The sequence below is a fragment of the Mangifera indica genome, chromosome 9 (genome assembly GCF_011075055.1).
Source record: "Mangifera indica cultivar Alphonso chromosome 9, CATAS_Mindica_2.1, whole genome shotgun sequence".
Classification (NCBI taxonomy): Eukaryota; Viridiplantae; Streptophyta; class Magnoliopsida; order Sapindales; family Anacardiaceae; genus Mangifera; species Mangifera indica.
This window is the reverse complement of record NC_058145.1, coordinates 7,583,614-7,610,129: the sequence shown is the minus strand read 5'-3', so window position 1 is coordinate 7,610,129 and position 26,516 is coordinate 7,583,614. Positions and strand designations below refer to the sequence as shown.

The 26,516-nt window shown below is 32.9% G+C and overlaps 2 protein-coding genes and 1 long non-coding RNA gene across 8 annotated transcripts; 1 reads left to right on the top strand and 2 right to left on the bottom strand.

Moving 5' to 3' along the window:
• The first annotated feature begins 4,030 nt into the window (after nucleotides 1-4,030).
• Nucleotides 4,031-4,936, top strand: LOC123226079. Its single transcript, XR_006504261.1, has 2 exons — nucleotides 4,031-4,617; nucleotides 4,781-4,936. It is a non-coding gene; the product is annotated as an uncharacterized LOC123226079 (long non-coding RNA).
• Nucleotides 4,937-9,592: 4,656 nt separating this feature from the next.
• Nucleotides 9,593-14,534, bottom strand: LOC123226078 (UDP-N-acetylglucosamine--dolichyl-phosphate N-acetylglucosaminephosphotransferase-like). The gene is made up of 11 exons (XM_044650552.1): nucleotides 14,079-14,534; nucleotides 13,490-13,577; nucleotides 12,167-12,258; nucleotides 11,906-12,024; nucleotides 11,622-11,737; nucleotides 11,421-11,548; nucleotides 11,244-11,330; nucleotides 10,436-10,496; nucleotides 10,306-10,346; nucleotides 10,088-10,208; nucleotides 9,593-9,902 (listed from the first exon to the last, which is right to left on the bottom strand). The coding sequence occupies exons 1-11, from the start codon at nucleotides 14,444-14,446 to the stop codon at nucleotides 9,843-9,845; spliced, it is 1,281 nt and encodes a 426-aa protein (XP_044506487.1). The 5' UTR covers nucleotides 14,447-14,534; the 3' UTR covers nucleotides 9,593-9,842.
• A 4,419-nt stretch (nucleotides 14,535-18,953) lies between these two features.
• LOC123226077 (DNA-(apurinic or apyrimidinic site) endonuclease, chloroplastic) lies at nucleotides 18,954-25,956 on the bottom strand. 6 transcript variants are annotated; one of them, XM_044650548.1, is made up of 13 exons: nucleotides 25,849-25,956; nucleotides 25,520-25,718; nucleotides 25,170-25,265; nucleotides 24,975-25,075; nucleotides 24,702-24,781; nucleotides 24,253-24,504; nucleotides 23,771-24,006; nucleotides 23,466-23,576; nucleotides 20,573-20,710; nucleotides 20,435-20,482; nucleotides 19,945-20,025; nucleotides 19,535-19,694; nucleotides 18,954-19,337 (listed from the first exon to the last, which is right to left on the bottom strand). In XM_044650548.1, exons 1-13 carry the CDS (start codon nucleotides 25,896-25,898, stop codon nucleotides 19,216-19,218), a joined length of 1,674 nt encoding a protein of 557 aa, XP_044506483.1. In that variant the 5' UTR covers nucleotides 25,899-25,956; the 3' UTR covers nucleotides 18,954-19,215. The 6 variants fall into 6 exon arrangements, 4 of the variants coding, with proteins under 4 accessions (XP_044506483.1, XP_044506484.1, XP_044506485.1 ...); XM_044650549.1 differs by having other exon boundaries at nucleotides 25,206-25,265; XR_006504259.1 differs by lacking the exon at nucleotides 18,954-19,337 and having other exon boundaries at nucleotides 19,550-19,694; nucleotides 20,445-20,482.
• Between the last annotated feature and the right edge of the window lie 560 nt (nucleotides 25,957-26,516).

The window sequence follows — 26,516 nt, the reverse complement described above, 5'->3', positions numbered from 1 at the left end:
CTTTTTATAGTTGAATAAACTACTAGATGAGTCTCATCTCTCTTCCATGAGTTATCATTATCTCCCTCCTTTGAGTTTTCTTTATCTTGAGTCTCTTAAAGAGTTTCACTTCGCTCTATGGACTTATCTTGATAATGTTTATCTTCAATTCTTGCTATCATAACTAGTAGTGTGGAATTTCCCTTTCTGCCCCTCCTTTATAAGTCTTAATAATTGGGGGTCTAGTAATATACCCCCCCCCCCCCCCCCCCCCCCGGCCCAAAAAGTTTCAACTTGTCCTCAAGGTGAAAGGAAGAGAAAGAGGTGGTTATAATAGACTATGGTTCCCATGAGCTTTCTCTTAATAGTAAGCCCTCCCAACGAATGAGAACTTTGAGAGCATCTGAAGAGTGTCCTTGAACTACTAAGACTTCTTAGGGTTGGATGTTCAACTCAACATCTTTAGTAAGGCATTAGGGTTGTGGTTGACTTGTGACTTATGGCCCAATGACTTTCTTCAAATGGGATACATGGAAGATGGGTGAATTTTGGCATATAAAGGAAAAACGAGTTTGTAAGCGACCATTCCAATCTTTTCCAGAATCTGATAAAGTTTGTAGTAGTGTGGGTTGAGCTTCTCATTTGGCCACATGGCGAGGGATTAGAGGTAGTAAGGTTGTAATTTCAGAAAAACCTAATCACCTGTTTGATATTAGACTTCTCAACGAGATGAATCTGCATATTTTTTATTCGGTTATGTGTTTTTGTTAAGTTGCTTTTGAGCTCATCTAAAATCTGATTCCACTTTTTATCTAGGCCTACATATTTTTTACAAAAGATTTTTCATCACCAAATCTAAAAATAATAGATGGGTCTCGACCATATAAAGCTTTAACCGGCGTTATGCATGTCCCTCTGTGGTAGGTTGTATTGTACCAGAATTTTGCCCATGTGAGCCATTTAGCCTATTGAAACGGTTTGGAATTCTAGAAACAACAGAGGTAGGTTTCGAGGCTTCAGTTGATTACTTCTATTTGGCCGTCAGTTTGTGAGTGGTAGGTAAGACTATACTTGAGGGTGGTACCTACAATATAAAAGAATTCAATCCAGAAAGTACTCAAGAATATTTTATCTCTATCGGTCACAATGGTGTATGGATAGTCATGGAGACGAACAATCTTATGAACAAAAAGGGCGACCACTTGTCTTGTAGTGTTTAGGTGTTTGAGAGGCAAGAAATGACTAAATTTGGTAAAATGATCGACCACAACCATAATGGTGTCATATTCGCCTGAATTAGGCAACCCACTAATGAAATCTATCACAATGTCTTCCCAAACTTGTGTAGGGATGGAAAGTGGTTGTAAGAGTCCTGCCGGTTTAAGGGTGTCATATTTGTTATGCTGACAAGTTTCACATAAGGTAACATATTTGCAAATGTCATTCTTCTGTCCATCCTAAAAACAAAAGACCTAAGATCTGTTTATAGGTTCTAAAAAAGTTTGAATGTCCTCCACCTAGCGAAGAATGCATCACTTGCATAATATAGGGGATAAGTTAAGAGTTTTGAGGTACCACTAAACGACCTTTATAGAATAAACCCCTGTTCTAACCAGGTAACTTGGGTAAGATGTCGAGTCTCGAACAAGGTCCTTTTTTATTGCTTATAGGTGTGGATCATTGGCAACTTCTTTCATTAGCTTATCAACATAAGTAGCTTGCATAGTGGAAATAGCTGAAATTTCTCCTTGTCAAAATAATGCATCAACAGCGTTATTTTCTTTCCCTGATCGGTATTAGATCTCGAAATCATATTCTAGTAACTTCATTACCCATTTTTGCTGGTTATTGCGAAGTACACTTTGCTCCATGAGATATTTTAGGTTTCGTTGGTCTATCTGTATGATGAAATGCCTCCCCAATAAATAGTGTCACCATTTTTGAATAGCGAAGACTATGGCCATTAGTTCATTTTCATAAACTGATTTTGCCTTATTCCATGGTGAAAGTGCTAGACTAATGAAGGCAATTGACCGACCATCTTGCATGAGGACTATGCCTACTCCCACCTTTAAAGCATTTGTTTCAACAATAAAAGTTTTAGAAAAGTCAAGCATAGCTAAGACAAGTACCATTGTCATAATTATTTTTAGTCTGTCAAAGGCTTTTTAATTTGTATTGTCCTATTCAAAGTTGTTTTTTTTTAGTAGTGGAGTCAATGGTTGGCTATCTTCTTATATCCCTTCATAAATCTTCAGTAATATCCTATGAGCCCTAAAAATCGTTGTAACCTCTTGAAATCTTAGGTAATGGTCAGGCTAGCATATTTTCAACCTTTTATAGATCAATGACAACACTGACAATAGAAATGATGTGTCCTAGATATTCAACTTGGGTGCATCCAAATGAGCATTTCTTCTTAGTAATGATTAGGTGATGATGGCTTAGTACTTGAAAAGTTGTTTGAAGATAAGCCAAGTCTGCCTGTTAGAACTGTAAATAAATGTAAAAAAAAAACTAAAATAAATTTGCACAAGTAAAGACAAAAAATGTTGTTCATTAAGGCCTAAAAAGTAGTTGGTGCATTAGATAATTCAAATGGCATGACTAAGAACTCATAATGTCCATTATGAGTTCGAAAAGCTATTTTCTCAATATCTCTTTCAACCACCTTAATTTGATGATACCCAAATGGTAGCTCTTCTTAGTTCGTCCAGTAGTTCATCAATGGCTAGTATTAGGAATTTGTCCAGTATGGTGATCATGTTCAAGACTTTATAGTCGACACAGAAACTTCATCCTTCATCTTTTTTCTTAACTAATAAAATTGGGCTTGAATATAGACTGGTGCTTGACCTGATAATCCAACACCTAACATTTCTTGGACTATCTTCTCCATCTCATTTTTTGGGTAAATGGGGTAGCAGTACAGACAAAAATTTGGTAGTGGTGCACTGGTGATAAGTTTGATAGCATAGTCATTGGCTCGTCGAGGAGGCAAGCTATTAGTAGCTTCGAATAATTGTTGGAATTCTTGTAAAAGGGTGCTAATGTCTTCTAGTAATTCAATTTGCTACGAGTCATCTTCAATTTTGTACCATTCAATCCAAAACCCCAATCCTTCCTCTTAGACTATTTTCAGCAGAGTTTTCAATGAGATTTCTAGTCTAGTAAACATAAGATCTCCTTGTATCTCTAACCATTTCCTTTTATATTTGAATTTTAGGGTTAACAGTATTCGTTAGTTTTGATATCCCCCAATTTGGATAACCATTCAATGCCCAAAATAATGTCAATATTTCCCAATTTAATTGACAATAAATTTTGAATTATTTTTATCCCTTGTACCACTAATTGTATATTTTTGCATATGCCAGTACCTCTCAATTGGTGTCCATCTCTAACCATAACTCCAAAATTTTTAGTAAGCTACATAGGTAAATTTGCTTTCTTGACCAATTCTTCTAAAATAAAATTGTGACTAACTCCACTGTTTATTAAAATTCGTACCTCAAGGTCTGTTATTTTTCCAACGACTTTGAATGTTTGGTAAGGGCTTATTTCAATGATGAAGTAAGCTGAGAGTTTTATTAGTTGCTCGACCATCTTTGTTGTTACTTCTACTATTATAGTTCTGTTAAAGTCACTTTGTCAGACTCTAACACCTCTTCAGTCTCCTCATTGTCACCAACGATTAGTATCTGAAAAGTCTTTTGTCGGTACCAATGGTTAAGGCTAAATGGTTCATCACACCAAAAACACAAGCCCTTTAAATACTTATCTTATTGTTCAGCCATAGAGAGTCATTGAAATGGTAATCATTAAGAGCCATCAGTGATGTTTGAAACTTAAGTGGGAGGTTGTTTGGATGAATCAACAGTGTTAATGTTTGTTGGCATTCATCCATTTGTTAGGTTGAAAGTGACTCAAGTTAGGCTTATCAGGTTAGGTCTGTTAAATGAAACAGACTGGATTGATGGGCTTCAAACTGGCGCTACTAGAATGGACTATTGGTGGTTGCTATTGTGTTAGGCTTGGGTGAACTCTTATAGGTGTCCAACGTTGAACTGGACTAAACGAGCTCAAATTTTACTTTATGGGCATGTTGCACATCTGGTTTAGCAAGGTATTTTAGTCTCTGATTCTCTGGGCTATTCCTTAGGCCTGTCAAAGTATTGCAGGTAACATAACCCAGATCTCAACCTAAATTTTGTCCTTAAACCATATTACAAATGCCCTTTTAAGAGCTTTATCTGAGAGGTTAAGCAAAGAATCTGACAATTTTTCAGAGTAATACTAGTAGCCTGTGACTGAACCCCATTACCAAAGTAAGAGGAGCTTTTCATATGTTGTCCCATCTTGAGTCAATCAGAACCTTTCGATGAGTGTTGCCTTGAAATCTTCCCAATCACTGAATGTTCCTCAAGCCTTTTCCCATTGTAACCATGTCAATGTTAGTCCTTCAATGCAAACTTCAGCCTTGTCTACCCCTTTGACTCGATTGATAGAGAAATATTTCTCAGCTCGCAAGATCCAGCCAACAAGATCATCTCTATTGAACATTAGTATCTCAATCCGTCATGAGTATATATCATTTCCTCAAGTTCCCCTATTTCCGACTGCGTCTCCTTCTTTTAGGTATGAATCTTTTATTGTTCCAACCTCAGTTGATAAACCTTAAAACTTCCTAGTGACTTCTTTCTCTATTTGCTCAACCTTTGTCTCCATTCTCTTATTAACCATTCTACTCGCTTTTATACCACTTTTGATGCAAACTTGAATTTGAAGTAAACTATTACAGGTTGTTGAGCTAATTCTGGGGTGAATTTTGTGTACTGGCTATGGTATATTTGTTTCAGTTTTGTGTGTATTTGAAAAAGGTTATGTAATTCGTGCTATAGTACAATTGTAAAGGCAGAATACTAGTATGGAACTAATGCAATTACTTTATTGACTATGTTGGCGTCAGTGTATAATTGTTTATTGAATGACACTAAAAAAATCAGAATAAACAATACACTAGAACTATCAATCTCAGTGACCAATGTCCTTAGTCGAGGGCCCCTAATTTCCCTACCCCAATTGTTATGTAATTTCCTAATGATCTTTTGCTTGTTCTACCCTCTTTTTATAATTGAATAAACTGTTGCATAAGTCCCATCTCTCTTTTTTGAGTTATCATTATCTCCCTCTTTTGAGTTATCTTTATCTTGAGTCTCTTGAAAAGTTTCACTTTGCTTCATGGACTTATCTTGATAATGTTTATCTTCAATTGTTGCTATCATAGCTGGTGGTGTGGAATTTCCTTTTTGCCCCTCATTTGATAAGTCTTGATAATTGGGGGTTTATCAGATTAACAAGTTATATACCCAATGGTTCTAATTCTTATCAAATATCTTGTTCACTTATAGGGATTTAAGGTAAATAATTTGCAATCTATGGCTAGGTATTTTATTGAGGTATTGTGTTTGTTAATAGAATAGTTTAAATCTTTGGCAAGTGACAATTTAAATCTTTGGTGAGTTTACTTCTGGATAAATGATTACATAACAACTATAGGGTGTTATCTAATGAATTATGTTAGAAAAAATAGAATTGTTTTTAATCCATCCTGACATAATGTACGATGGATTGATTGAAATATTAAGTGATCATCTGTGTACTAACCACAAACAGACACCATTAACAGAGCAGTGAAACCCAAAATTGCAATCAATAGGATGTCATACAATATCGAGGATGATAATGATGTTACTTGTTATATTGTTTATTCTCAAAGGATGATGCAATTGATTCTTTTATTTGTGATAGTCACTTCAAATTTGAGAAAAAAATCCCTAGTTGTTGGTTCTAAATCACATAAATTTGGAAGGGCTCATAATTGACATAAAATGGAAATTATATGTATAGTTTAAATTCAAGAGAACAATATTGATGTCATTTAAGAAACAATATCGAAGGTTAGCGCCCCACTAAAGGTATATTGAAAAGGTTGATGAATCCCAAGATGGACCATAAAAATGGTAGTGCAAATTTTGATGTTGATGAGATGATCTTATAGATGTGTCCAATTTAGACTTATTGAAAATCGTTTAGGAATGGGTATGTGATTAGAAGGAAAGTTCAAATTAAAGTGCATTTGATTGTGGTGATAAAATAAAAGATATTCTAGTTAATGAACTTGAGTTTGAAAAGATGATAAATGTTGCTCAAAGTTTTGAATGTATCACATGTTCTCAACAATCAAGTCCAATTTCCTTGCACGACCCACCTATGAGATAGTGATTGAAGTAACCACCATTGTTGATATAAAGAACCAAACAACATGTGACTTAATGCACTAGTTACAATCCTTCCTTTACCAATCAACAACGCCTATAATCAGTGGTGCGACATAAGGAATCAATACGCCGTAGGTCATAGAAATTTATGTTAATAAAGATGTCTTGCAAAATGCATTAAAGATACATGCTTTGGACACTAGTTTTCAATTCAAAATGTACAAGCCAACATGGTATAGATAGGAAATTAAATATCTTCATGAATAATGTGGATGACATACAAGGGGGACATGGTTGGATGGTTGAGTATATTCAGCTATATTCTATAAATACATACCACACATCCTAATACCCAAATCATGTTCCCATCATAAATAGGTAGAAGTAGATTAGGAAAAATCTTGAAAAGGAAGTTTGTTATGGTGGATCGAATATATAGGCTTAAGGAAATTATGGTCAATTTTTCTGGGAAATACAATATTGATATATCTTATACATAAGGAAGAAACTTACTCTTGGACATGGCTATTGAGCAAAATTTGGGTCCATCAGCAATGTGCCAAATTTGGTTAATAAAAAACCTTAAATGACTAATAATCCACGAAGGAGAAGGGGGGTGAATAAGATTATTTAAAAATTAACCAAATTAAAATTTTTAAACAAATGTCCAATTAAACACAATCTCACAAATAATTTCAAAAATATACTTAATCACTTAAGCAATTTCAACAAGATAATCAAATATAAACAATAGTCAACAACTTCTCAAACACACAACATAAATATATGACATAAAGTAAAGAGAGTATGGAAAAGAAATGCTTTGAAGTTCTCTCTTTCAAACCTTCTATGTCCACTTTTTCAAGCAACTCGGTTGAAGTTTTACTCATAAAGATGAGTCTCTTTACACTAGTTCTCCGAGATTTCGTCTACGTACAATATTTCTCCGGGATTGCATCCATTACAATAATTTATCTAGTATTTCACCCACATGTTTTTGAATATAGAAAATTTAGTTGTAAATGCCATTACAAAGGCTAATACAAAGAATGATCACAAGTGTATTTCTTAAAAATGCGAGTTATAAGTTTGTGAGAGAAATTGGAAAAGAAAAAAAGTATAAGATTTTACATATATGATCTCTAAGAATATTTCCCTTCAAGTGATCTTCAATTTATACTCTTGGATGATTGAAATAGCTTGTATGACAATTGGATAAGGTAATATATCCAATAAGCTTCAAAAGCAATGTTTTCTTCTTGAAACTAACCGATACATGGGCTTGTATCATTTAAACTTCCTTTTTTGCGTGCAATTAAACCTTGGTCAAAGCTCCCAACTATTGAATTCTCTTCTCAATAATTGTAGGCACAAGCCTTCCATGAAGAAACACAGTCGTTCCTCCTTTATATATGATATTCTTTCAAGATGTAGAGTCATAAATGGGGAATCATAAGGGAAAGGAACAAGAAAGTGCACGACTGAATTTTTGCCTATGCACGGGTGTGTTCCTCATACACATGGGGCGTGCTACTCATAAACACGGGGTATGCATCTTTTTCTCCTTTTGATTTCTTCATGAAGCACGATGAGATTTGCATGATAAAAACTTTTTATCCTCTTGAACCCAAAGATACACAGACGTGTGTTGTAAGACACACGAGCGTGTATTACATTGACTACACCCAAAATTACACATGGAGGCTAAATTGGCACTTCTTCCTTGTGTTTGGCTTAGACGTGTAGGTAACATACATGGGTTTGTATGTCCTGTTTTTGTATTTTTCAAATGGTGTCCATTTAGTAATGTTTTCACACATTTTTTTGGACAATTTAGACATTTAAACTTATGTTTTTAGTATTATGAAAACACCTAAGGGTTCAATAATTAATATTTTTTTTATTATGAGTGGCAACAATTTTCCCAATCACACACCATAGATGTTATTGCCACCACAAAGATAAATATGCATTATTGGAAGGTTGCTAAAGTTTACAAATTTTCTAATTGTCAAGGTGTGATGAGTTCGATTTATCATACGAATCTTGACGCAACTATTTACCTACAAAACTTGAGTTCCAAAGATGGGCTAGGTCGTATTTCCTTGGTGCAAGGGGATAACATCAGGAAACCAAAATTGAAAAGTATTTCAATGCACTAGCACTAAATGCTTATGGGTTGTAGATAACTATGCTTGCGGAATTCAATGATACTTTACATAGATGGTTTTATGAGAGACAAAACCTTGCATGCAACCCATAACATAAATTAAATTTGTACCTCTTCAAGTTTGTTTTTTTTTCACTTTATAAAACCCATTCAAAGTTGTAAGCAACAAGCATCTTACCCCTTGGACAATTGATAAGATCAGGGGTCATGTTAGGAAATTTGCAAACTTGATTGTGAACCCCATTAGTTTTATCATAGTATAAGTCTTGAATCATGGTCAAAAGGCTTGATTGGTCGACCTGGTGAAACATATATGTCATGCAAAAAAGAAATAAATAAATAAACTTTTCCAGCTTCTTTGTGCAATTGTCACAATTGTCGCAAGAGAGATGAATGTAACAGATTGCTACCAACAAACAGGTGCATCCATACTACTCATCAGAGACATTCCCAGCAGTTTACGCTGAAAATGTCAAGCCACTTGGAGATCAATCAAATTAGATTCACCTCCAGTATATGTGAATCATTCTCCCACTATGATCAACTAAAGACTATCACAAGTTATAATAAGTTAAATTCATAAAGTGAGAAAGTGTAGAAAAGATATTGTATTCGTTTCCAATGATCTAACCATACCAAGCTTTATTGTTATAGTTTCGCTTTTTTGCCAAGCTCTGCATCTTCTAGGATTTCATATAGAGGTAGTGGATGGGTTCCCTCCACTATGAACAAGGTTATTCTCGAAGTGGGCGTGTCACTAAATCAGATAATGTCTCTCATATAAAATACATGATTGCAAAGATGCAAAGGAATGGTCAACAATGGTCAAATATATTTTATATATTGGGACAATTTCGGTTAATTTTATTTTCTTGGCCATATAGTATAATTCCTACAATTTTGGCTAAAATCATATACACCCATTAATTTTCTTAATTTAATTAATTGCGCTTTATGTTATGACTCACAAAGAATATATAAATATCAAAACATGTTTATATCGTCTCCATAAGATCAAGTATGAAAAATTGCAATATAATAGGACATGTTGAACATAATAAAATCCCTTATAACATTGTGTTATTATAGATTATTAATTATGCATGTCATTCTTAATAATATTAAAGCAAAAATTAACATTACACATTTTATAAGATAAAAGTAGAGGATGAAAAGAATGTGATTTGACTTGTCCAAGCAAAGGAAAGCATTGTATGTTGCATTAGCCACATCTCTGTGGGTATCAAAATGCCCAAAAAATGTAGTTGGGATGTGAATAGATAGTTAAAATACTCTTCCTTGTACACCAAAGACTCGTATGATATGCTACAACATTCTCAATCTTTGTTAAGTAAAACTTAGAATCTATGACAACAAGATAATGTGTTGGACACTAAACCACTTTCTCAGCCTCATTTGTACCAACCAGTGAGCAAGTACCTCAGCACAAAACACAGGCCGCATGCAATTGCCTGTTCATGTTCATGTTCAACCACAAATACATTTCACTACACAATTAACATATGCAAAATGAACATATTGCATGCATATGCTTCAATTACATGATCAAGAGGAATTGAGAGCAGATTTCAAGAGACTACAGATGAAATGAGTAAACAAATAAAGAGAAAAACGAACAAAGACAAGATTACTTCACCTGGAAAGCAAGAAGTGCCGCACAAAGTTTATTTTCTGACATCTTTCCAAACATTCTTAAGAAAAAGTTAACAAGAGTGCCGTCATTTGTCCCAGTCAACAATCCAGTCTGCGGATCAAACCTGACAATTCATAAGTACAAAAAAATCCACAAGAAAATTTACATGAGAAGCCAGTAGAGTTAACATCAAACTCAAGCGGAAAGGCAAAGAAAGCTACCTGGGCAAACGATGCCGTGGGCATTTTACAAAGCCAAAAAGCTGATAAAATTAAATTCAAATTAGATGCTTTGCAAATCTAGAGATTCACAAGTTGGAAGGTGAGGTGGAGAGAGTTTATTGGATCAAACCTGGGGGACTGACAAGAGAAAGTTTATCACTTGAGGGGCAAAGAAAATCAGCAGTGTCTCGCTGGAAGAGGGAAAATGAAGCCAAATTATTAACTAGGTAACGATATGCTTATTAATCCATGTAGATTACAGCATAGTAAATACAAATATTAATTATAGGGGCATAATAAGGCAGAAAAATGCAAATTTGACAAATTGTGAGGAGTATGAGAATGCCTAATGACTATAAAGCTTTGGTTGTGGTTGCAATATATGCAAACAGGAAGAAATAACTAGTTTGTTTTCTAAATACCTTTCCTTTTAAATGAGAGTGACTAAGAGTCTAAGTTATGTAAATCTGTTTATAAATAGAGCTTAGTTTCAAGAAGGGTAAACATTCCAAAGAAAATGAGGGATACAAATTCCAAGTCTTACAGTAACTGAAGATCATAGTGTATACACATACATGCTCATTTAAAAAACCGATACAGAAGCATATGGCAACTGAGGTGGAAGGTTTGATGTCCAAATCAATTATTCACCAACACATTATTCTCTCATGCTAAAACAGTAAAGAATTTCTTAAGAGCAAGCAGGAGTATATCTTCAATCTGTTTCTATTAACATAAGAAAAAAGATTGCCTATTTCCAACATGCTTTTTAAGGACTGTTTACAATTTGATTCTACGAAAGATTCGAACCATGAATTTCTTGGGAATCTAGAACAAATTTGTCCCAATATAACATTTTTATTTTGTTTTTTATTTTTTGTTTTTTAAGATAATGAAAACTTATAAAATAGTGAAACGAGTAAGGATAAGAAACAAACCTGAAATGAGCTAGAATCCCAATTACAGCCATAGCCATACCAGCAAAGTACGTATAAGTGTCTCCAACAAAAACTGAAGAAGGATACCTAAAGAAATAAGAAAAAATAGTAAAATCTTACGAAGACTTTCTTGTGTGGCAGAACAATTAAACTCAGTAGAGAAATAACTATTATTACCAGTTGTAAGAAAACAAAGCCAATGATGTGGCCAATAAGGGTTGAACCAGATAAATAGAGAATGCATGTGCCTGTTTATACTCAGGATCCACAGAAGCTCCAATTTGCATAATATTATGAATCAAAATCTGTAAATTGCTAAGAATTGTAAGATTCAAAATAAAAAGGGGATTGAACCTATTTCACCAGATGTGTGCTTACAGCAGATGCAATCACAACAGTTTGCCCCACTTCAAGGCCATTCAAACCAGCATGAATATTAATGGAGTTTGTACAAAAAACTGTCAAAAGCCCCATATATAGTTTATATATCCATCCTGTACCATCAAAAAACAATCCTAAGTTGCAGTAGAAAGATAAAAAATATACAGTATGATGAAGAATCTATAAAACAATCAAGGAAGAAAAAGAGAAAACGCCAAAAAGATATTTTAGTGATTTTCATTCTACTGTTTCATATTGTCTTGAATTATTCAAAACCATACCTAGATCCAAAATCTTGAAGCCAACATAAGGAACAAGAGGCTTTGGTATAATAATAGTGGTATGTCCAGCATATGCCATCAACAAGGGAAGAGCAGCAAATGACGGCAGTATTAGTTTCCTGGCTTTCAAAAATACAATAAAGTATAAAAGGATCTAATAAGCAATAATTCACAAGGATGATGGGAGGAAAACAAGTTCCTCCAACAAATTTACATGTTTCCAATACTGCAGAAAATCTTACAAAGAGACAAGTTACTCACACTCTCCAAGGTACATCAAGGACATCATCTACAAATCCAAGCAAAAGCATGAAGCAGATGGATGCCAAGGCTGCATTGTACTCAACGAGCCACTGCATGAATGAAAGAGTATTACAAGTTGAGAACACGCATACAACTCAGTTTGGAATTGCAGTCTTCATTTTAGTTTTGTATTAACCGAAGGGAATTCCCCATCTATTTTAATAAAGAGACAAATTATACTATCTTATGCCTGAAAATTGAAGAGACAAGTGCAAGGGCAAAAGTCAAGAACAAAATCCCCAAACAAAACCAGCAAAAGGCAAAGAAATCTCCTGATATGTCTAAGGTCTCTAGCACTCGATAAAACTTATCATAAGAAATCTTATTTCCAAAAGACATTTACATGCCATTCATACAAATTATTTTATCTTTTTTTCTGTTTGGGCTGCTCAGGCTTCAAAAATCAATTGTTTCTTGTGGAAAACCAGTTTAACAATTTGTCCTAATTATTTTGTGATTGGCCAGTAGATCATGAATTATCATAGATCAGAAGCCACAACTTCTTAACCTCTGCCAATAAGCTTATAAATACGTCGACCAAATTTATTTCTAAAGTCCTTGGGAAGAGGATCTCCATCAACTTCCTTTCAGATAGTACTCATAGATATATTGCTAAATTTACACATATGTATCCTTTCTTACTTTCCCACCCACTACGACTACACTCATTATACAGACATCTACCTTCCATACTAGGCATTTGCACCATAAGTTAAGGTGGCTCTTGAAGTTGCATTCTCACATGAACAGTTTTAGCTGATGAATTACGCTATTCATACACTTTACAAAGAATCTATCTTGTTTTAATTCTATAAATATTTCCTCCTCATCTCCCATTAATTGTAACATAACTAAATACAATAAAATGAACATCTGCATGGATTTATTGTCCATTTTCTTGACACAAGTTTCTAACTCCCATTTTTCCCACAATCACAACAATATTGTCCTATATCCTTTCTTATCCAAAAAACTACATACTCCAAAGTTTTTTGAGTAGATTTGACTTAGAAATATTCTGGTGCCAATTTATGGATTTTAGAATTGCATTAATGACAACAGAAGACTTAACAAGTATACTGCCATATAGTAAGATTGGCCTGGACAGCAAAATATGCTTCAGTTTTCATCAAAATATCACCCAGTAATTGCTAAAGCAAAGCTTTCAGCTACTTTGGGATCTTCTCTGTGTTTATAGCCATAGAATAAAATAATAATTAAAAAAATCCACAATAAATAACCAAAAGATGAGCTACAAACTTTAGAGAGATATGGGCTTACATTTGAGTCCGCTGTAAAGTTAAAATACTGAAACAATATGGCTAAGACCATGAATACAATCCCAACAACAATACCCAATGATTCAGGCCTGAAAAAGAAAAGAAAGAAATCAGTAATTGCATTCACATCAAATAAACTACTGAAAAGAAATATGTGATGCTATCATTTATCAAAAACGAAAGAAAATTACTTGTGCCTTGCTTTGACCATATATGTGCAAATTGAGGACCTAATTTAGAATTTCAATAAAAACAAAAGACCAATAATATATTGATGGGAAGAATACGAACTTGAATTTCATAAAGAACAGAAATAGAAAATTATACAAAGTCTTATGCATTGAATTAACCCTAAAGCCCAAATTTTCTATTCAATGCACGTTCAATTCATGAATTAAAAAAAAAAAAAAAAACCAAACATACTTCAATTAAAAAAATGAATCAAACGCATAAACACTTCATAATACGATTAAAAAAACTAGAGCCACTTCATTAACTCAACCACTTCTAAAATCCAACACATGTCCACTGAAACAAATCACCCAAAAACACAAACTCAAACATTAATTTTTTTTTTTTAAAAAACTTACACTTTAACAGTGCCTTGCGGGGTGCCCTTCTTGTTGATATCAAAACCAAACAAGTTCCTTCGCAAAACGTATCTAGAAGCAACGGGAATCATCCTCTGGGTAACAAAGAAGCCGGCAAGACTGAGTCCAGCATTAATTAGAATGGATCTCCGGAGCTCAGATTCAATCTGATAGTGATAAAAAATGAGGTAAAAGTAAGGCAATGATAATATCAAAAAAAGCTTAAGAATTAAACCCGATTTGGGCGGAGCAATCGGTGGGTCATCGGTCTTTGGAGGGAGTGGTTCTGGGGTTGTTGTGGGTTCAGGTTTTGAGGCGTCTGTTGTCGTTGTTGAATTTGTAGCTGAGGGTCTCTTGCGAGCTGCCATGATCGACCTTCTCCGTTCTCTCTCAAGTTTGAAGTTTGCGTTTGGCTTTTAAGCTAGGCTTTACAGCTTTAGTTCAGCAGTTTGGCTGCTTCCTCGGCGTCCACCTATATGTTAGTGTCATCATGGCAAATGATTTTTTGCCACGCAAACATTATTGACACGTGGCAAATTAGCCAACAACTGTCTTTAATTTTTTCCCTATAACCTTTTTCCATAATATATTACCAATTCTAAGAGATTTAAAAAATGCCGAAAGACTTATTCCCACCAAGATTTTTGTCTATTTTCAAATTTTTAAAGGTTAATTTCTAAAAATTTAAATATTTACTTATCATTTAATTTTATTAAAATATTTTATTAAATTTAAAAGTAAAATTATCATTTTATTAATAATTTTTAAAAAATATAATTTATCTAATTTTCTTTCAAGGTTTTATAAACTAGTAATTTTACCTCATCTTAGATGTATATTTTTCTCTTTCAATCATTTCTTAAGTTTTGAATTGTACATTTCACCCCCTGTCCTTCCAATTTTGCAAAGCCAACTCCGGTGCCTCGTATCATTTGTCTCCAACTGACCTTCTCCTTTGTCTTCGGCCAATCATCTAGCCCAAGACTATATCAACACCCATCAAGGCTTTCGGCTCACATAATTGCTCTTTGATTCAATGAATTGGTGCTCCTTCTTGCTTCCATTCAACAAATTGGAGGAAAGAGATGGTAGAGCCATTGTTGACCATCGAAAGAAATGTCAATGATGACATGAAATTGGCTAAAATCAAACTAACTCTCTCACTCAATTTCGGTATGATTTCCACGTTAGAAAACCATTGGAGAGAGAGAGGTTGATGATGACTCTAATCTTGGAGTAAGAGGTGGTAGAAGACAAAGGGATATGTCATCGAAAGAAGGACAACAAACCATAAATGTATGGGGGGTGAAAACAAATTCAAAAAACCTAGGGGGATGATGTCAAAAGAAGATTTTGAAAAGAATGAAACCTAAAGATGGGGGAAAAAGTTGTTTTGTAAATCTGGAAAATATAAGGCTAAAGGGGAAATTACCAATTTTTAAAATCTAAAGGATATATATATTTTAATATTATTAATAAAATGATAGTTTTATTTTTAACCCTAACAAAAAGATTTTAATAAAAGTTGAATAATAAATAAATTTTTGAATTTTTGAAATTTAGTGAGTGATAGTTTCAGGATAAACCAAATCTCCAGTGGGAATAAGTTTTTTGGCATAATAAAAATATAACCAATTTTAAGAAGTCAATTTAAAAATAACCAACTAATAAAACAATAATTTAGTAAAAAAGTACTTCTATAATTACACTTATTTTGGGAGCTTCAACTATAATATGCATCAAAATGAAAGCACTCATAGGAGTCCGCTAGAAATGGCTATGAGATATCAATATGTTATACTTAGACCTAACAAACCAACATGTTATTCATAATTAGTCACGGGTTAATTGGCAAAAAAGGGGTACAGATAGTAAGTTTTTGGATCTATACCCATTTAGACTCATACTCATAAATATGTGTGTTTTTTGTAGGACGAGTTGAATACCCACAGACATACCTAAAATAATTTCCACCTCCATTGTTATTCTCAGTCAGTCTTTTACAATTCTGTTATTGGTGGTTGTTCTACAAGCTTTGTCATTGATTAACCATGGTTCATTCAAAATCCGGTTACAAGTTATTAATGAGATGTGGATGACAAGCATGGAAGCAAAACAGCCTGCTCATCGTGCCATAACTCAAATAATCAATCAATGGTTAAAATACCCTTTGAAAAATTTATCAACATTCATAATAACAACAGTAATTTGATATTTTATTTGACAAATGGAAACAAATGCTATCTATAGTAGTGGTGGTAACCGCACATTTTCCTTAGTTTAGTTATTGTCTTGATATAAACGAAATAAAACTTTGATATGAATGCACCTATTTCAAAATTTCAAATTCTTTCTTACATTAACACTTGTATACAAATATGTATTAGTTTAAGTCTAAGGCAAAAAAATTTCCATCATTAATCACCAAATGTGTGTTTGATCCTTATGTGGGAATTAATTGATGATAACTCGTGGATTTATTCATATTTGTAAGGTTGAGTATAGATTTATTTATGTACTAATTAACGTATTGTTATAGTTACACCAATCAGATCGAGTAGTTTTGTGCCATCATTAGAGTAGAGTAACCGAAAGGCCAAAAGACCATGTTCCACCCAAGGTTTGCCAAAATAACAAATTTATACCCATTACTGATATACCCTATTATAATATAATGACAAAAACACCCCCATAAAATTAATATACATTCAAATTACATATTTATCCTTTATTTAATTGATAAAAAATGTAATATATTAAATATTATAATTAGGCTGCGTTTGGTTAGGGGATTTTATGATTACCTTGGTAATCTGTCTTTTATTCCTTTGTTTGGTTTGTCAGTAATAAAAGATTACAGTAATTTTCTATTACCAATGTTGACGTGGCAGGTAATATAGGTGGTAATCTGATTACCACCTTCACCTTAGGTATTTAAAGATTACTGGGGTAATCTTGAGTTTATTATAGAAAAATTATTATTTATTTATTTTTTGAGATAAAATAAATTTATTTTTAATTAATATGACAAATAATATAAAAAATATTTAAAAATAATTATATTCAAGGGCATTTAAGTAAAATAATTTACTAGTAATTTTTTATTACCTTTAACCAAACACAATAATTATTTATACCTATCAAATTTTATCAAACATAGTAATCATTTATACCCAGTAATCTTCTAAGTAATCTATCTTCAAGATAATCTTTCTATTTTAGTAATCAAATATTACACAAACCAAACGCCCCCTTAAGGTTAATTTACCAACATAATTAAGTAGCTCATGACACAAATCTCATTATGTTTCTTTACATCATCACCTCCATAAGGTCTCCAATAATAAAGCATTTTCTCTTTATTATTTTTACGCTTCATTAAATCTATCCAAAAATCTTTCATTAATCCAATCAATTTTTAAAAAATTTGAAGAAATAAGAATTTTTAAATATTTAATATCAGGGAATAAAATATACAACCCAAAGAAGAGTTTCAAAATATTGACTTTTTTATTCAAAGATATTTTTTGTTAGATGGTAAATGACAATCTCACTCTCCATATATTAGTTTTACATTTACTTACACTATCTAAACAAATCTGGACCATCAATTTATGACCATTAATTTTTTTACCTCAATCTAAAATCGAATAATATATTTCTGTTAATTCATGTGACTTCTAGTTTGATATAAGAATCTAATATCAACACAAAATCAATTATTTAGATAATATTAGATGACGCAATCCTATGGAATAATACATTGTACAATATGTTATATTATAGGTAGCAAATCATAACCCTATGTATAAATTACTTAGATATAAGATTAGTATCTAAACCCTAGCATTAAACAAAAACTAGTAAAATACTAAAATTTTCTAAAAGAATGTTTAAGTTCGAGTCTCTTTTACACTTATAAAACTTAACTTACCTAACACAATGAGTTCCTCCATTACCAAAATTTAAAAAAAAAAATTAGGATCTAAAATGGTTTCTTTTTTGGCCAAAGGACTATTTCCCACCCAAAGTATGCTCGTTTCCAAAGTTTCCCCCCATTAACTTTAAAAATCTCATTTACTCACCCGTAAACGGTTAAATTTAATGGTTTCAAGAGCAAAATCATCATTTTATTTGAAATATTAAAAATAAACTTAAATTTGGTTTTATTTTCTCTCTAAACTCTAAAAACTAACAATTTTCTCGCAACCCAAGTTTTCAAAAACTATGTTTTCCCCTTAGGGTTTTCAAACTTTTAGATCCAATATTTTGACGATGATCGACAATTTCCAAGCACCTATTCTTCCTCTTCGATGCCTCCTCCTTTCGACTATGCATCTTTCGACGCCGTGTGATGTCTTCATCGACGACGAAGTCACACGATGTCAAAAGATGCACGATCGGAAGAAGGAGACGTCGGAGAGAAAGAATAGGTACTTAAAGATCGTCGGTCGTTGTCAAAAGAATTAGATCTAAAAGTTTAAAAATCCTAAAAAGAAAACACAGTTTTTGAAAACTTGGGTTGAGAAAAAATTGTTAGATTTTAGAGTTTAAGAAGAGAAAATAATATAACTAATAAACTCAATTAATTTTAACGATCTATGAATAGATAAATAAGATTTTCAAAGTTAACGAGGAGAAATTTAGAAAATGAGCATACTTTGGGTAAGAAATAGTCCTTTGGCCTTCTTTTTTTTATTGAAATGTTGATATAAAGAAAGACAGGATGAATAATTGAGATTTGCGCTTTAATGTGGTTTCAGCATATCTTAAAAACATTTAATAATTTTAAATTTGCAAAATTCTATTTTCCATAATCAGCACATGACAATTCTCCCAATTCTGTATGTTTTACTTTTACAAGACGACAAAAAATTTTCACAAACTTCTACCAACTTGACATTCCATATTTCATCTGTACAAAGCGTCCAATGTATCAGAAATTTAGCTATAAATTGTGTAATAAAAGAAGCAACCAAGAAGGAAAGCTACACAGCAATTTTCTTTGCCATGTTTCATAAACTAACAAAATGGGATCATTGCATTTATCTTTCCAAATTACTGCTAACACCAAAAAGTTATCTGAAGTTGGGAATTTGCACTAACTGATTCTAAATGTCAAGAGGTATTGGAAGAACTAATGCTTGAGCACAAGGCCAATAGGACAATGATCACTGCCTCCAATATCAGGAAGAATGTACGAATCATGAACTTGGTTGGCTATAGATTTCGAGACAAGAAAGTAGTCTAGTCTCCATCCTGTTTCAGAATATAAGCTTTATTAGTTTTACAGAAAGGAGAGTATGATAAAAATTAAGTTATGATCGATTCTAAACTAAGATCACATTATAGGCACAATAATTATCTTAAAGTAATGAAGATTTGGAAACATTAAATTCTGAAAATATTAAACAAAAAAGAAGTTAAAACATTCATCCAGTTCAAAAGTCATGCACCTTTATTATTTTTTCTCCCACCATGCCGATAACCCCAATATGTATAGCCAACAACACCAGGATGTTGTGCTCTGAAGGTATCAACAAATCCCTGAGATAAGAAGTTCTTCCCAAACGATTGCCTTTCTTCATCTGTAAAGCCAGCACTTCTTTTGTTTCCCTATGAACAGATGCAGATATACACAACATAGAAATTAAACTGGAAGTGAGTTCCTAAATTTGTAAAGCAGATCCTGTGGTGACAGGTGACAATGTCTCTATGTTATTATGGTTGATGTTGCTTTTATTGCATAATTTTAGGGCCACAGCACAATGTTTTCCTTCCCATATTTGCAAATAATGGTTTTGATGTCAGAATAGGAGAGGGCAAAAAGAATCCACACAAAGCGCCAAGATTTTCAAACACTTACAGCAGGGTTAAAAATGTCTATCTCTTCATGGGCACAATTTAGATCGCCCGTCAAAATAACAGGTTTCTTCTTTTCAAGCTCCTGGACAATTGATGCAAAACATCATTAACTTATAAAATAGGAATGACACAACAAATAGCTAATAAAGTTGTTCTATAGAGAAAAACAAATGCAAATATCATACACCAACTATCAAATAGGTAAACAAAAAGAAATGGAACATGAAAAATTGCACACTAAATTCAATTCAATAATTATTACTTTTCAATTAATACTGAGTGCTAAGGAAACCACATATCGTAACTTGTTAGATTAAATCAACAGAATAGATACCCAGGAAAATAAATAATTTAGACCTGTTTCTTGAAGAGCAAAAAGCTAGCAGACACAGACAAAAAGATCACTCTCTAGAGCACTAGAGAGGGCATGACTTCTAACAGCCTACATATAATGTATGCAGATCAAGTACAAAGAGAAGATGCATGCTTACTTTCATGTACCTGCCAAGAGATGGATCCCAATCCATGATCCTGTATGACTATAATTAAAAGAAAAGCCATCAGTCCGAGAAAAAATATTAAAAAATAGAATAAGCTAACAATATAAAACATATGCTTAAGTTCATTACCAATCTTTTCAGGCCATCCCCGGAGTTAGGGACATAGGCGTTTAATAAATAGAATGAATCAAACTCAGCTGTCACAAGCCGTCCCTCATCATCATGATCATCTATACCAAGGCCATATGTGACTGAGAGTGGTTTTATCTGTCCAAAAGATGCTAAGCATTTAAAGAAAATTAATCTTGAGCAAAACCATTACCAAAGTGAATGACATGCTTGCAATTAACAAATCACTAGCAGAGAGTCAGATATTTGGTAGTTTGAAATAAATAAACATCAACATATATGCTTGTAATAAATTAAAATGACAATAGTTAATGAAACACATCACCAGAATTTTCAAAAAGGAGAATCAGTTAGGACTCGTATATATATTTCCCGCAGGAAAAGAGAGGGTATAAAAGGGAGAAATTGTAACAGTTGGAGAAAGGGATCAGAAGGCTATTACTCAAATGCAAAATCAGGAGGCTGCTATCCTAATGCAAAACCAGCCACTAAAAATATGAAACGTGGCAAAACAGGGGATGGAGAGAAAGAAGTAACTGTGGAAAGAGTTGAAAAAGGAGAGCAGGTGCTGGAAAGGGAGGCAGGTGAAACAACTAAGGAAAAGTGGGGAGAGAGTGGTTCTCTCGGATGCTGAGCATGCACTGTAGGGATTCAACTGAGTTTTTGTGTAACTTTCCGGAGGTTAAATGGTTGCCAAAATTGTAATTGATTAGCAGTAGCAGTAAATGGAAATAGTCATTGTATTGGAGAATTCATTTGTAAACTTCATGGGAAAATATTCAATACAATACATATTTTCATTATTTTCTATGTTTGTATTACTATTCCTGTTCCATTGCATGTTGTGTTGTAACTGAGAATGGTATACAGGGGAGATTGTAAGAGCTGATGAAGTAGCCCAGTGAAGGCTCTGCTGTTGGCAGATCATCCAGGTATCCATCAGAATCATTTTCCGTTTTTGTACTCAAAAGTTTGATCATATACAAGCAAGTTTTGCCTTAATTATACATATTTATATTAGATACCAGTGTTATTTTCAAATCATGAAACATCTATAACTCAATGTATAAAATTTGAATGATTGGTTATAAAACTGAAGATTTTTTCAAGTGATAATCTAAAATAACTAAATGTAAGATGGGCAGATATAATGTTAGGATAATATTAATTAGGAAGATAATATTAGTTAGGAAGTTTATATTTATTAAGATACATTAGATATTAACTAGGAAAATAATATTTTATTTAGGTAATATTTGATTGATTTGAATAATATTTTATATGTGATATAATAATTGGTATTTGAATGCTATAGATTGGGAAGAGGTTATTATAAAGGAGGGGGTTGGATGGAGGAGAGGTGAAGAATATTATTATTTTGGTATTTTGGACAACGTTTCACCGATTAGGAGCCTATGACTTTTGGAAGTAGTTGATATCTCTTGTTGTCAACATTGTTTTCTTTTAATATTAATAATGTTTGTGCTAGGTCCCAAACAAATTGATATCAGAGCCATTGCAATTTTGAGGATAGGCAAACTCGATTAATTTTATGAAGAATGAGAGTAGAAAGTGTTCATTGGTTTGGCAACTCATGGAAAAAGAAGCTCGAGCTATGGGAGAGAAAGGGATTTGTCTCTAATGTGGAAGTGAGTGAATACAAATTAAATTATGATTGTAAATTCAAGTTATTAGTTTTCTTGCTAGTGGCTAAGGACCGATTGGATGACAACAACATCTTGATCGTGAGTGACGAGGAACAAGAGAAGAGAGAAGTGGATTCGGTAACTTTGAACATGACAATGAACCAAAATTGTAAATCAATAAATTTTCACAAAAAATCAGCTAATTTTGATGAAGTTATTAAGCTAACATTGGACCTAAAAAGGGAATTCGCAAAATCAAGGGTTCAATTGGTCAAATCAGACGATCAAAAGGGAAATCAACATATTTTGGGGTTCAATTGATAGAATTTGACGAGTTCCAACAGTCAGAATCCATTTGTTCACCTATTAATCTGATTTAATTGGTTATAGAGACAAAACGAGCAATGAACAAAGAAAAAAAGTTAAACAAAAAGAAGAAAAAAAAATAAAGCATTGACAGAAAAATACCAAGTGAAGATTAACGATGAAAACATAAAAAGAGGAAGGATTGACTTTTCCAATCACAGGTGTTAGAATAATGAAAAAATGGGAGGGTTTTTTCAAATTGGGTAGGAAGAATTGTGAGAAAAAAAAGTCATCAAAATGGGTGTGAAAGAAAAAATCAAAAAACAAAACAAAACAACAACAAAAAAACTCTCCAATTTTCCCACTTGTGGATTTCAAAGGGACAAATAATGTTAGAATAATATTAATTAGAAAAATAATATTAATTAGAATAATAATGTTAAGTAGGAAGAAAATATTAATTAGGTATTAATATTAATTAAGATAATGTTAGATATAAATTAGGAAAATAATATTAGATTTTAATTAGGAAGATCGTATTTAATTTAATTTATATTTGATTAATTTGAATAATATTTGAAAAGTGACAATATTTGGTATTTGATTGGGTTGAGATGAGGTTATTATAAAAGACAGAGTTGGATGGAGGAGAGGGGAAGAGTATTATTATTTGGGTATTTTGGACAATCTTTGAGTGATTGGGAGGCTTTGACTTTTGGGAGGAGTTGACAGCTCTCAATATTGTTTACTTTTAATATTAATAATGTTTGTGCTAGGTCACCATTCAGTTGAAACTATTAGAGCATTTGTGTAGAAATAGCCTCCCTAATGAAGGCCAGATGAAGAACAACATATCTTTTTTCCAAACAAAGCGAAATCTTGATCTTGTGAACACTAAAATAGACCACACACTATCAAAATTGATTCAAACAAAAACATACCCGTGAGATAATTGCTGTACCAGAATAACCAAGTTTAGAAACACTACATGTCCAAAAGCTATTCTCATATCCTTCTAAGAGAGAATGTTTGATTGATTCAACATCTTTTTCCTGTGCCCAACATTAAAATGCATTAAATCCAAAAAAGAAAATTATAAAAAAAATAAACAAATAATGAAAATTAGCTAAAGAAAAATGTTCACAATATAAATTGTCAAATAAATTTAACATTAAGAGCAACACGTGTGCTCAATCATGATTTCCAAGTTTAAAGCAACACAAGTCCAGTGTAATGAGATACTTACTTGCAGTTTAGTCTCTTGCAAGCATAATACATCAAAGTTTTCCCTTTGAGCAAGTTGCAAAGCAGAGAATCCCTCTAGTTTAAGTAATCCTCTTAATCCATTCACATTCCATGACATAAGCCTTAATGATTTTGTATCTTTTGAAGGTTGTGGAGGCCTCATTGTTCTAGGATTATAAGGAATCCACCCTTTTTGGGGTTTCTTATGCACAAGAATTGTCCAAGGTTCGCTTTGAACTGCAATACCATAGTAACAACTTCAACATGAAAATACAAATAGATATCACTCTTTGTACGACAGAGCTTAAAGCCTAGAAACATTAAGCATAGTGCAGTCCTTGTTCTCATCAATTCAAATGAACTTAGAAAGCACATGCATAAGAGAGAAAAGGAACAGTTCCATAAATGAAAAATAATGGCAAATGAATCTTATTAGCATTGAACATAAATCAATGCTAACCATATAATTATATTCTAGAGTACCTGAAATCCCATCGGTTTTGATTGACATCATCTGTTCGGTTGTGATTATTGTAGCATTCAGTTCAACTTGTTTATCCTCAACAGGCGATTGTTTAACCTTTCTCTTATTCTGTTTAACCACAGAAACCTCTGAAACAGAGTTAATTGCTTGAACATGGTCCTGACCAGATCTATTCTTACCCTTCCTTTTTAAAGATTTTCTTTCTGAAGAAATGGAGCCTGCTTCTTGCACTTCTACATGAGAATTTTCATCTGCAGATGCAAGAAATTTATCACTTTAAGAAATGAGCAACGTAGCATCAAAGTCCAATAGGCTGTGAAGAATAAGGAAAATACCTTTAATTGTAATGGAAAAAAAAAACTTTTTGGTCATCTTATCAGCAACAACGAGAGCTTTGTAAAATATTTCTAAAGAATAATAAACTTTGCTTCTGCAGTATATTGTTTACCTTCTATCTTTTTCTCTACATAATCCTTCAAGGCAGACATAAGAGCAAGTTTACCACCTTTGGCAGGGACCCCAATACTCCTGACCAATCAAATTTAAATCACATCAATGTAATTGAAAGACCAGTTTCTCATGAGTATAAAGTAAGGTTACTAAGGCAAAGAGATCCAAACATAAAGCATATAGCTCTTTTCAGTACATAGAAATATCAAATGTATAATGCATGAAGAATACAAGCATATGAAATCATGTCCTTCAGTATGTTAAGCCATACCTCAAATTAGCTCTGAGTTCTTGTACTGTCATGATTTCAATTCTCCCAGGATCATCCCTGATACTCTGAATATTAAGTGAATTACTTTCCACACCATCTCCCTAAACAATTTGCATTAGGAAACAGAGAGTATCAGTGATCATTAGCCTAAAAGCAAAGAGGCGATGGCAGAAAGATGTAAACCCATAAAATCACCTCAAAAATCTTCTCAGAATTTGTGCTTGTACTCACTAATCCTTTCAATTTTTTATGTTTCTTTTCTTCAGTCGCTCTACTTATCTCACCATCTTCCTGTACACCAATCAATATCATCAATGAATCCACATGAACCCAAAAAACCATAAAGCAAGGAATTGACCACACGTGTGGGAGGAATCGTTACAAAGACCGATTTTTCGCAACATACACAACACAAAACGACCCAATTGCAATATAAGCAAGCCACATTTCGTCACAAATCTATTTTCCAAACAGAAATCATATTATAGGTTCATATTATTATATTACACACTAAGCAAATAAAAACAAAGACAGCAATGAGCTACCTTGACAAAACCCTCATCAGAAGTTGGGGTAATACCCATTTCTCCTCCTGTCATTTTGTTAACTTCCTGCAGTGATGACACGGGTTTTGAAGAGTTCGAAACAAGTGATTTAGACCTCATTGCTCTTGTTCTCCAAGTGAACAATGTCCCAATTCTCAAATTTCTTGGTGTCGCTTCAAAGCTACTAATGACCTGTTTACTGCAATACCCAAAATTTTCAAGATAAGAAAAGAATTATTAACACCAAAACAGCTTGCTCTCGTAAAAGCAATTGGAGAAAATATTGAAAAATAACCGACAAAAGAACCCAAATGGGAAAATCAAATTACCTGGTGTAAAAGATGAAAACTTTGGAGCCTAATTGCAGTACTTGATTCATAGAGCAACCGCTACGACGAAAGTGGGGCTGATTGCCTAAATACCCATATAAATCGCAATTATGATACTAATATTTCCAAAAAAATATGTATAATTATAAAAGTATAATAAAAAAATGCTTTTTAAAATTAAATGTGATTTTTTCTAAAATCCATTAATACCATTAGCAAATTAAAATTAGGGAAATTATAATAAAAGGCCAAAATTAAGGGGGTTTAAGTAAATTGTCTAAAATAATCAGGTTAAAGTAAAAATGTCTAATTTTTGTGAAATGACCAAACTGCCCCTATATATAAACAACGAAAATTTTCATATTTCCCACGATAAACTTCCACTGTTCATCGTACAAATCCAAAGAAAAATCGCATTCTTTCCACTGTCCCACTGTCAAACAGATTTTCGACGATTTTCGTGCTTTTCGATAACCAAAAATGTTAAAGAAGGTTAGTATATCTTTCGTAATCTTGTTTGAATCAAGTTATTGTTCATATTATTGAGATTTGAGTGAGTTTTGCGGTTTGAAACTTTAGGGTTACGATTTTGAACAATACTTAAAGTGTTTTGATTCTTGGTTGTTTTTGTTAAATTTATTGAGGGTTTTGTGTTATAGTCTATGTAG

What these genes read in the sequence shown, in the direction of transcription:
- LOC123226078 (XM_044650552.1), bottom strand. Translation starts at nt 14,446, where the DNA reads ATGGCAGCTCGCAAGAGACCCTCAGCTACAAATTCAACAACGACAACA. An exon ending in CCGCAAGGCACTGTTAAAGT is followed by an intron (nt 13,578 to 14,078) that starts GTAAGTTTTTTA and finishes TTTCTTTTTCAG; the next exon opens with GCCTGAATCATTGGGTATTG. An exon ending in CCACGGCATCGTTTGCCCAG is followed by an intron (nt 10,209 to 10,305) that starts GTAGCTTTCTTT and finishes ATGAATTGTCAG; the next exon opens with GTTTGATCCGCAGACTGGAT.
- LOC123226077 (XM_044650548.1), bottom strand. Translation starts at nt 25,898, where the DNA reads ATGAATCAAGTACTGCAATTAGGCTCCAAAGTTTTCATCTTTTACACC. An exon ending in GTACAGCAATTATCTCACGG is followed by an intron (nt 20,711 to 23,465) that starts GTATGTTTTTGT and finishes TCTTTTGGACAG; the next exon opens with ATAAAACCACTCTCAGTCAC. An exon ending in TGGGAGAAAAAATAATAAAG is followed by an intron (nt 19,338 to 19,534) that starts GTGCATGACTTT and finishes ATTCTGAAACAG; the next exon opens with GATGGAGACTAGACTACTTT.